Source organism: Aspergillus stella-maris (genome assembly GCF_047715825.1).
Source record: "Aspergillus stella-maris strain CBS 113639 unplaced genomic scaffold BDV14scaffold_22, whole genome shotgun sequence".
NCBI lineage: Eukaryota > Fungi > Ascomycota > Eurotiomycetes > Eurotiales > Aspergillaceae > Aspergillus > Aspergillus stella-maris.
Genome location: NW_027396816.1, coordinates 344,315 through 354,798, shown reverse-complemented (window position 1 = coordinate 354,798; position 10,484 = coordinate 344,315). Strand labels below are relative to the sequence as shown.

General features: G+C 51.1%; 4 protein-coding genes across 4 annotated transcripts; 2 read left to right on the top strand and 2 right to left on the bottom strand.

Moving 5' to 3' along the window:
• Positions 1 to 720: 720 nt before the first annotated feature.
• Positions 721 to 2,059, bottom strand: BDV14DRAFT_171972 (uncharacterized protein). The gene has a single exon (XM_073768519.1). The coding sequence runs from the start codon at positions 1,667 to 1,669 to the stop codon at positions 1,328 to 1,330; it is 342 nt and encodes a 113-aa protein (XP_073628988.1). The 5' UTR covers positions 1,670 to 2,059; the 3' UTR covers positions 721 to 1,327.
• Positions 2,060 to 2,897: 838 nt separating this feature from the next.
• efm7 (putative nicotinamide N-methyltransferase Nnt1) lies at positions 2,898 to 3,932 on the top strand. Its single transcript, XM_073768518.1, has 3 exons — positions 2,898 to 3,090; positions 3,143 to 3,709; positions 3,768 to 3,932. Exons 1-3 carry the CDS (start codon positions 2,947 to 2,949, stop codon positions 3,831 to 3,833), a joined length of 777 nt encoding a protein of 258 aa, XP_073628987.1. The 5' UTR covers positions 2,898 to 2,946; the 3' UTR covers positions 3,834 to 3,932.
• Positions 3,933 to 4,226: 294 nt separating this feature from the next.
• On the top strand, positions 4,227 to 5,796 carry BDV14DRAFT_199472 (putative RNA polymerase II Elongator complex associated protein Kti12; the record flags this gene model as incomplete). The annotated part of the gene is made up of 3 exons (XM_073773266.1): positions 4,227 to 4,232; positions 4,291 to 4,698; positions 4,816 to 5,796. 3 exons carry the CDS (start codon positions 4,227 to 4,229, stop codon positions 5,794 to 5,796), a joined length of 1,395 nt encoding a protein of 464 aa, XP_073628986.1.
• Positions 5,797 to 6,786: 990 nt separating this feature from the next.
• On the bottom strand, positions 6,787 to 8,933 carry BDV14DRAFT_50495 (putative C2H2 finger domain protein). The gene is made up of 4 exons (XM_073776927.1): positions 8,873 to 8,933; positions 7,907 to 8,819; positions 7,583 to 7,855; positions 6,787 to 7,530 (listed from the first exon to the last, which is right to left on the bottom strand). The coding sequence occupies exons 2-4, from the start codon at positions 8,677 to 8,679 to the stop codon at positions 6,891 to 6,893; spliced, it is 1,686 nt and encodes a 561-aa protein (XP_073628985.1). The 5' UTR covers positions 8,680 to 8,819; positions 8,873 to 8,933; the 3' UTR covers positions 6,787 to 6,890.
• Between the last annotated feature and the right edge of the window lie 1,551 nt (positions 8,934 to 10,484).

Genomic DNA, 10,484 nt, shown 5'->3' with positions numbered 1-10,484 from the left:
CCTTCAGACTTATTCCTTGTTCAAAGTCCTCACCTGCACTCTGGTAGGTACCTCGCATTCCCGCAGTATGCCTAATGACCATGGAATCTCCGGTACCTATCCAACCTTTTGCCCAACTCTCTTTTCCGCTTCTCTCTATTAAGAGATGGACAATATTTCTATGCGGCTTTCAAGTTTAGTAGGCTTGATGAATCCTGTTCGAGGGGCCCCATGAAAGGGCCCTTTCCTGTTTGTCTTGCTAGCGTCAATTGCCCACGGTTAGGAGGCACCCATTCATTTAGGATGCATTTGGATGGTCACACGCTGTCTATGAATGATTTTGAATATGGACGCTATACGATGATTGCGTTTGACGCTGCCTGGTTCGCCAGGAGGCGGATGTGAACCCTTCATGGATCGATCCCTTGTACGGGCCGAGTACGTAGGCCCTTTGTTAGACTCCACTAGAGACGTCGCTTTCAATTATATATAACCTTAGGGAGGAGGGACAAAGTTGTCATGGCGCTAGATGTCCTGGTGCATCATTTCCTCTCAATCCTACGATGTAACTTGGAAGGCCTAAGGCTCTTTATATCAGAAGAGCAAGGGCCTCCCCAAAGTACAGAGAGTAAACTTTGGGAGTTCGACAAGGTGGTAAGAATCTTTCGAGCGCCGTAATAGGCCGATATTGCTGTTCAATGATTACAGGCTAAGTTAATAGTATTCGCATAGTCTTGCTAATACCAATGACCATCTTGAATGCTGCATTATGAAACTCATTATCCAAGTGATCTGACCAGCTGCTTATCAGGCACGAGACTATCATTTGGAAAATTGTCTTGCTTGCAGGGCTGAGGCTTTGATTTGTCTAGAACAATTCAGTCTTCCGCAAAACCAACCAAATACAGAAGAGGAACAGCGGTAGTGCAGTGTATTCTTGCCCGAGAAATCATGATATTAGAGCGCCAGAAATCAGTAAATGAAATGAGATGACGATATGATGATATAAATAAGGTATAAAAAACGCTTCTATCCTAGTGATAAACTCCAATCCAAACTCCCCGCGGAGACCATGATCGACAAGAGATCTTCCTGACCCAAGTCAACCCCGCACTGTAAACAGGTTTGATGGTACGTAGAGAACCGAGTACGAACGGAAGTACCGGTTACTCGTGGTGCGCTGCCACTACGTAGCACGGTGCGATGTACAGGCTACCTAGTAACTAGGGCAGTGGTGACGCGAATGATACCATCCATCCTCCCTCTTGTCGCACCTCCGATCTCTCTCCTCTCTGTTTTGAACTTGGCCTCGTAGCAAAAGTGTACTCCGTAACCCTCGATTGTAAATTTATAGAGAAACTCCCTCTAGATCCCTTGTAACAATGGCAACCTGAGCCCGTTTCGCAGCCTCGGCGACTAGACTAAAGTCCCGTAAAAACGGCGCCGTCGCAGTCGGGCCGCCATCGCCGGATATTTGATGCGGGTAATGCGACTCTGCTTGTGTTTGTGGCTGTGTGGTGTTCTGAGGTATTTGTATTTGCTGGTTCACGGGGACTTGTGCTTGGGAACCGAGCTGGGACTGCATTTGGACTTGAGTCGCGGTGGGGGTGCTGGTGCTTGTTGCAGATTGCGGATTTGACTGCGAGAGGGCGAGGGTTGCGGCTGCGACGGTGGTTGTTGGGTTGTTCATGGTGGCTTGTATGGTGAGGTCGGGTGAGGTCGAGGACGAGGTGCGTAGGGATGGGATATTTTAGGTGCGTGGATGAGGAGTCCTCGACTTGATTAAGTGAGGTAATCGCGACAGTGATAGGTAGGTAAGGGTGACTTCAGTGGAGGATTGGGGAAGGTGGAGGGACGTGGAGTGCGGAGAGGGAGGGAGAACAGGTTGAGGACCAGAGTTCAGAGGTGAGAGCCAAACTCCAGATGTTGGAGATCGTGAGAATCGGACGGAGAGACGGAGAGACGGAAGGATGAAGAGGGGAAGAAGAGAGAGAAAGGCTGGAGGAAGATGATCACCGCAAAGAAAGAGAGAGAGAGACAGAGAGGCCCACGTGGGGCGCTGGCCGGGGATACCGCGGTATGACGATTCGACAATCTATGCCTCCCAGTATTCTCCGACTCTCACTATGAATGCCCTGATAGCCTGATAGTGATGATAAGATCATGCAACGGCGATGCAACCTCCAAAGTCTAGGATCTGGATTAACTTAGGAACAACCGCGGTGCAATGCAAGATTGGGCTTTTGGCTCGTGAGATTCACTGTTCTCTCGCTGCACTGATCGACGAGTTCGTTCCGATTTTCCTCCAATGAGATCCTCTGATGTGCGGCGCTGGAGATGCGCTCGATTTTGCCTTAAATGATCGCTATTCCACTTTCCACAGTATTCCTGTCCCGTTGTGAAGGTGAGGATTCGCGGACAAAATCCGAGTGAGTCGGAGCGCATTCGACCGGGAAATGGCGCTATCGTGTCCACCGTCCACCAGTCCTCGTCTCGAGATTCACCGGTTCGTTTTGCCTTAAGCACTACGCCAATACCTTAGTTCCAGAACGGTAAAGAATACGACAAAACTCTGACAGTCTACTCTGTACTAGTGGTCTATAGAATGTACTCTAAAAGATGTACTCAGTGAACAATGCTTTGAGTGCTGACGCTGACTGCAGATGTACTCCAGGCCGTGTAATAGGACGGTAATTTACACGGTAAGCGCCCCGAGACGCGGCCTATCCCGGTAAGCGACGGTATTGCCCCAAAGGTCCTCCCGCGCTTCCATCGGGCGGCAAAATCTCGGCGTTTGTCCACGATCTGGGGAAGCGGCACGTGATATCATGTGATGGCGGGACAGTCACGGCCGCTATTCCCAATCTAGCAGTGATGGACGAGGGGCAGCTCCACCTCGATGAGATTTCTCGCTGTCCCTCATCGTTGTCTGCTGAATATGGTCATAGATTGAGCCAAGCCAATACAATGGCAGACGATTACGATACAGGGGACATGTTCCAGGACCCCGAGGGCTTCTACCCTCCGGAGAAGGAGCCCACCTTTGCCGAACACCGAATGCTCTCTGGCGATGTCGTCCGCGTGCGCCTGGTCGGCAGCCACCCTCTATATGTACTACCGCCCGTTACCATTGATAGGAAGCTTTGCTAACATCTCTATGGAGGGGAACATGCTCTGGAACGCCGGCCGCATAAGCTCAGACTACATCGAGACGAACGCACCCACCCTTATAACTGGCAAAGACGTCCTCGAGATCGGCGCCGCAGCGGGCGTACCCAGCATCGTGAGCGCAATCAAGGGCGCCCGCACTACCGTGATGACCGACTACCCCGACCTTGACCTCGTCGATAACATGCAACAGAATGCCGATGCCGCTAAGCCCGCTGTTCCCATTGGTTCCTCGCTGCACGTCACGGGCTATCAATGGGGGAGCGACGTCGAGCCCTTGAAGACTTACATACCTGAGGAGTCGAGGGCGGAGGGATTTGACGTTCTTATCATGGCAGATGTCGTGTACAGCTGGCGCGAGCACCCGAACCTGATCAAGACGATGCAGGAGACCATGAAGAGGACAAAGGATGCTGTTGCGTTGGTCATCTTCACGCCGTACCAGCCATGGCTGCTGCCGCAGACGCAAAAGTTCTTTCCGCTTGCTGAGCAGAGTGGGTTTACAGTGACCAAGGTGTTCGAGAAGTTGACGGAGAAGGTCCTCTTCGAGGATGATCCTGGCGTATGTCTCTTTCTCTCCGCATTGGTCAAGGCTCAAAGCAGTTACTAACTTGTAGCAGGACGAGATACTCCGGAGGACGGTCTTTGGATACGAGCTTCGCTGGAATGATGATCAGTTACGATAAACATAATACCATATAGATTATAGAGCGTTGGAATAGACTTATACCAGGGCACACTTTACAGTCCTGAAAATGCAATTACAATTTTACCTTCAATTCAAGCATTCCTTTGCCGGTACCCCTCTCGTTATGTCCCGATTCCCGACCGCAAAATCCTGAATCCCACCAGAACTATGCAAAGTTTAGTAGCGATAATAAACTTATAATTTAGCTTTCTTCAATCAAAGTTCCCAGATACTTCAATAGCACCGATTAACTGTTATTACCGGCGTCTACTTACAAGAGCATGAAGTATGCAAAGGCGGTCAACACCAAACCCCCGCCATCCCCGCGCAAAAAAAGATTCAACTCCAAGTCGGGCTCCAACTCCTCACTCTTTCTCCAACAACCGCCAAAATGCCGGTAAGCTTACCCAAATTACTCGCTCTGCGTTAACTTCCGTACTCACTGAAAACACCAGCTCATAGTCCTAACCGGCTACCCCTGCTCGGGTCTAACCCACCGCGCAACGCAACTCGCGCGCCTCCTCGAAGAAACGCAGTCGCAACTATTCCCCTCTGACTCTGACGCCGACGCCTCCTCTACATCCACGTCCACGCCGCAAGATGCCTCCTCCACATCAAAGTCCAAATTGAAGCCGTCAAGGTATAAAATTCACGTCGTCTCAACGCACGACAACGTCAATACTCCGCGTACAGTCTACGATGTCGCGCGGACCGAGAAAGAGGCGCGCGGGATCGCTTATACGCGCGCGAAGAGACTATTGGGCAAGGATAGTTTTGTTATTCTCGATGGAATGAATTATATCAAGGGGTATCGGTATCAGCTTTGGTGTGAGGCTAAGGCTTTGGGGACGAGTAGTTGTGTTGTATGTTTCTCTATCTTCTTTCTCTCTCTCTCTCTCCCCTCCGTTGATTTTTTATGGGGGGGTCGGGCTTGGATGGTTTTCTGTGAAGAGGATGACTGACTTGATGTTTGATGGCAGGTTCACGTCGGAACACCGATCGATCAATGTGTCGCGAACAACGAGGCGCGGATAGCAAAGAAGAACGCTTCCTCCGCAGAATCAAAGGACGAACCCAAAACCGAGACCGACGAAGCCAGCAATAATACCCCCTCATCAAACGAAACCGAACCCAAAACCGAACCCGGAACCGAACCCAATCCAGACCCCTACCCACCCGCCCTCCAACAAAACCTCATCTTCCGCTACGAAGAGCCATCCATGCACAGCCGCTGGGATAAACCCCTCTTCACAGTCCCCTGGGCAGACGCAGAGCCACCAATCGCAGAGATCTGGACTGCGCTCACGGGGATCCCGCACCCCTCAACACTGAATGCTACAGAGGAAGGAGACTCAGTCTCAACACTTACCTCCTCATTCGATTCAACGTCTCTCAATCCCTCCTCAGCAGCAAGTACAACGACAACAACACCCGGAGGGCGAGGAAGCCTCTCAACGCGCCCCCGCGTCGCAATAAGACCACACCAAGCGACCGTCCTCCCCGCAACAGCCGATTCCTCAGCCCTATACAACATGGAAAAGCGAACAAGTTCTATAATCCAGACAATCCGCTCATTCACTTTATCAAACCCCTCCGCAAAAACAGCCCTCACATCCTCAGTCCAATCCCAAAGGTCAAAACCAACTTTAGACGCCAACGGCGATATACTCCGGCAGGAAGAAGGGATTACCATACCCGTTCCCGAGGCAAGTACACCGGTCTTCATACCGGCGCATATTGCGCTCTCGAGTGTAAGCGATGATCTTGCTGCCGCGGGGGGGATATTAGCGCTGCCGAGACTGCAGAGGTTGAGGAGGCAGTGGATTACGCTTAATAGGGTTTATATTGCGGCGCCGCATGCGGCGGGGAAGGGGGGTGGTGGGTTGAGGGGGGAGGATGTGGGGGATGCGTTTGTGAGGTTTTTGAATGCGGATTTTGGGGATGAGGTTGAGGGGCGGTAGGGTGGTTTGTTCGTCGTCTATATCATTTCTTACTGTAGGGGGGGTTCTGAAGAAAGATGTGGTTGGGATCGGATAGAAATGGTGGTGCAGCGGTTTGAGATTTGCGAATTTCTGTAGATAGATCTGGAGAGTATATACCAGCATAGCCATAGCGTCAGAATCATACGAAGCGAAGAGCAAGTTTGTTTTGTTCAAGTTTTGTTCATTGATATAGATAAAAACACCCGAAATCGAACCCGGTTCAGAAGCCGGTCAAGTCAAGCCAAGAACGTACACCAAAGCCCCGGCATCAGACCAGATCAACTGAGTCGAGCCAGGCACAGGGAAAAGTAAAGAGAAAAGAGAATAAAACAAAGATACAAAAAGAAGTCTAACTTAACATGCAAATACTGATATAGATAACCGAAATGTTTCCTAGTTCCATTCCGTCCTGTCTGGTTCTGTCGCTGGTGCTCGCGCTGCTGTCGCTGTATACAAATTCAAATTCAAATCAACCTCCTGTCTTTTTTTCTGCGATTTTGTTGGTTTGTTTGTTTTGCTAGTCCTTTTGTCTTCACGTTTGATAGAAGCGAAGCGAACTTTTGCAGGGAGGGAAAGAAGAAAAGCAAGAAAAAGCACCAGAAATCCACCCAAATCAATACAACAGAATACAAAAATATACAAGAATCGAGTGCACGCGAAACATGGCACGAGACAAAAAAAAAAAAAAAAAAAAAAAAAAAGAAGAAGAGAAAAAAGAAGCGCGCGGTCGGCGCTGAGTCCTGGCAATATCCAAGACACCCACCTCTGGACGAGGTTGGGTTTGTTTGTGGCCGTCCATGTCAAACGGGATCAGTCTACCGGTCGGCTCCAGCATGGTATGCTTGCTGCTCGATCCGGGAAGTGATCATGATCCTTTGCAAGTACAGAATGCAGTCCCTGGCAGTTCAGTCTGAAGGAAACTCGTGGGCCAATTCGCTGAGCGTTTGTGGGATGTCACTCAGGCAGTGCTCCCGTCGCTGGAATGTGAAAGGCTCCTATGGAATCATCTATCCTCTGGCGGTCCTTGAGAAGTTTAAAGAAAACGGTTCGCTTCAAGCGTCATCTTGCTTGATTCAAGCTGGGAGTCCGTTGGTGATTTGGGCAACAGCCTGGCTGGCTTGAGCTTGGCGGAAGGTGATGCCGAGAGTGATGAGCTCTTGAAGGCTGGCATTGACCTTGTCGTGCATTGCGGAGTCCTGAGGAGTGATGTTGCGGAGCTGCTCAAGGAGGCGTCCGTGGCAGTTATAGTAGTTGCGCTCGGCAGCCTGGATGTTCTGGCCGTGGTGAGCAGTGGTCTGTTGGAGCGCCTTTGTGAGTGGGTTGGTCTGAGACTGGGTGGAGCGAGTGCGCTTCATGGCCTGAGCGGCGGCGCTGACTCCAGTGACTCTGCGCTTGCGGCCAGTGGTTTCCTTCTTCTTGGGCTGGGCGGTAGTAGGGGAAGCATCCGGAGAGCTGGGGCGCTCGGAGGAAGCGTAGTCGTGGACTCGCCTCATGTGGTCAAAGAGGTTCCAGCGGCGGGGGAAGCCGTATCCAGGGACAGAGCGGTCGCATCCGTCAAAAAGGCAGAGATGGGGGTTATCTCCATGGCCGTGGAGTCCATGAGCCTCGCGCTCGTGGCGGAAGAGGCAGGCATTGGAAGAGAAGTGAAGTTGGGCATCCATGCAGGTAGGAACGCGGCAGCGGTAGGGCTTCAGGTGGGAGTCCAAATATTTGCTATGGGAGGGTTAGTGTATTCGATAATTGTTTCCAAGTCGAGGTTACTCACTGGTAAGCACACTTCTGGGTGGTGGGTGGGTGGTTGCAAGGCTTGTCTCCATTGGCAGCAAACGGGCAGTGGTATTTTCCATCGCGCTGAGTGGGCAGAGAGTAGTAAGGGTGGTCGCGCGGGTTTCGCGCCTCAATGCCATCCTTGGATCTTGGCCTGAGCGGCTCCTTGACGGGAAGTGGTGGAAAGAATTCAGAATCCTGCTTGACTGGTGGCTGGGCTGGGGACAACTGCAATGCTGGCCTACGAGCGCTCTTAGACGGGCGGATGGTCCTGCTGGAGGTTAGGCTTTTTCTTAAGCAAATACTTAGCGATTCAACTAACCTGTTTGGGTCCTGCTCTGCGAGAGGTGGTGTCAAGGGGAAGATTGGGTCTCCTAGGTTGAGGTGACCTCCAACTGGTGTGGCAGTAATGTCCTTCAGCATGGCATCCTCATTGGCCATGTAGGCAGGGTATCCTGAGTGAGAGCAAGAAGATGTGACAGAGAGATCATTGCTCGCTTCCGTCAGTGGGGGAGAGACGGGCATGTGGTGGAAGACATTGCCAGAGTAGTGGTCCATGGACTGGCTGTAGCGGGTATCCGGGACAATGGAGTTCCAAGCGTCACCGGCAGGGGAGCCGTGATCAGGAGTGCTAGATGGGTGGCTGCTGTTCTGGCCATTGACATCATTTTCAAAGGCAGAGAAATCAAATAGCGAGTTGTATGGGTTGAAGTCCTGGGGCTTGGAGAAGTCCATATCGGGTTGTTCACCAACGTCTGGAAGACCATGGAAATCGGAACCGGCCGAGTACATGATGTCGCTAGCACCCACGGCAGAGTGGAGCTGAGCGTGTTGTGATAATGAGAAAGAAAGCATCTGGACTGCTGGGGAGTCGTCAGGCTTGCTTGACGCAATGGAGCTGCCGTCAATGGAGTCCATGTCGTGCATGCCGTGGGTTGTGCTTGTAGACAAGGAGAAGCTGTCCTGGCTCAAAAGTTCATCATCCTGTGGTCTTGAGGCCATGTGAGATCCTGGGATATGCCTTGATTGGGAGTGGTCCATGTGAAGCATTGATTGAGGGAGAAACATTGTCTCTGGGTCGTGCTTGATAGACATTGTGGTATGGCCAGCGGTATGCTGGTTGAGATGCAAGGACTAAAAGAAGATCAAGTCAGTAAATCTACATTCAAAACGTTGAAAAAAAAGATATCGAGACAAAGGAAAATCATGCGTCCGAAGTCCATTGAACAGAATTCCTAATGATGGTTAGTGCCACTTCGTCGCAGATAGGAGCTCAGATAGTACGAACCGAATAGGCTATGCGAAGGTAAAGAGATCCAGAGGGGTTCCAGTGGTGGCAGCAAGGTCGGCCAATCGGTCAAGAGGTCCATTAGGGGCGAGGTCATCAGGCATCCAAGTCGTGTCGTATTAAGAGAAAGGAACAACAGAAACTAATCTGAATGCAATGGAATCCTATGGTCATGTCGAGGGTTCTTCCTAAAATGTCGAGATCGGCTGGGACTGTTTCCATTCAGCTGGTATCCATGGGTGAGGTTTCAATCATTGCCTGGGTCAACGGAAGTGCAACAACATTAGATGCACGGAGAAATCCATCTGTCGGTAGAAGATATTGGTCAAGGCCACATCAGGCAAGTTCAAGAGAACTTTGAAGTCCGGGGAAAATTCTGGGATCACATTGTGTAGTCCACTTTTGGGGGTTCCACTCCGGTCGGAGATCAGTCGTTTGGTCATATCAGGTCATCATAAACAGTGGTCCAAAGGAGAGAAGGTAAGATCAAGGTCATCAAGTATCAATTGGTTATCCAAGGCAAAGTCCGTCCGCCACCCCAGGGCTGGAGTGGCAGGTGAATAGTCCAGAAGGGGGAGAAGAGATCCTAGTTTTCGAAGCGAGTGTGCAACATTAAACAGCACTCGTGTAGAGTCCAGCCTCGCAGCGGCTGCTGCAGACATCAAGGAATGGCCAAGACCATTGTGGTTGTCATTATCATTATTCTGGGTAACCGCGATGCGGCACCGGATAATCCAGCAAGGCAAAAGAGAGAAGCTGAAAGATCCAGAGGTTGAGAAATTGTCGACTTCATCCAGTGTGGTCCATTGGCAAGAGGTGTGGCGCGCATGTTGCTTGGGAAGAAAGGAAAGAGCGATGGGAAAGAAAAGCAAGAGGGAACTACCTGTTATGTGTCGCAAGCGAGCAGACAAAGAAGCCTGGGAGAAGATGTAGAAACGAAAAGAAACAAAGCACAAGTCCTATCCTGGGAGCGGATTGGAATATCCAAGTGGGTAAAATCCGAGGTGAGTTTAGCCAGGGGCTTCAATTATTGTCCAGGTCCACGGGCGAGACTGCTGAGAGGAAAACAAGACAGTGGTCCTTCAGAGCAGAGCAAGTGGAAGATTTGACTGGTGACAAATCTGGGAAGTAGACGTATGAAAAGAAGATAGAGTAGTGGGTAAGAGGTGGCTAAGGGTGGCTGGGTATCAAGAGAGGTTCCTTGGAGTCGGCAAGTTGAGTCGATGGTATCCTGGTGAGAGTCGTTGGGTATGAATGAGATAAAAAGGAAAGGTCGTGAGGAGAAGGGGGGATGGCGGCCTTATAGTGCTTGGGAAAGGAAAGGATGGGATGACGGAGGGAGCGGGGGCTTCGCTGGGAGGGGCACAGCGAACGCACCAAAGTGGAAAGGCTGCCTCACTCTCAGCATCGTGCAAGACGATTCGACAAGCGCGAATCCTGTGGACTTGACGTGGCCCTTAGCATCGAAATGAGTGGTTCAGAGGGAACGGCACGTCCCGATTCAGTTTCCTTGGATATTGTAGCGGTGAGGTGCCTTTGCCCTAATTGGCGAGTGGCCCCCGACGGCGTGATGTGATTCCTGCAAAGAGGCTAGCATGAAACTATGGCTCGC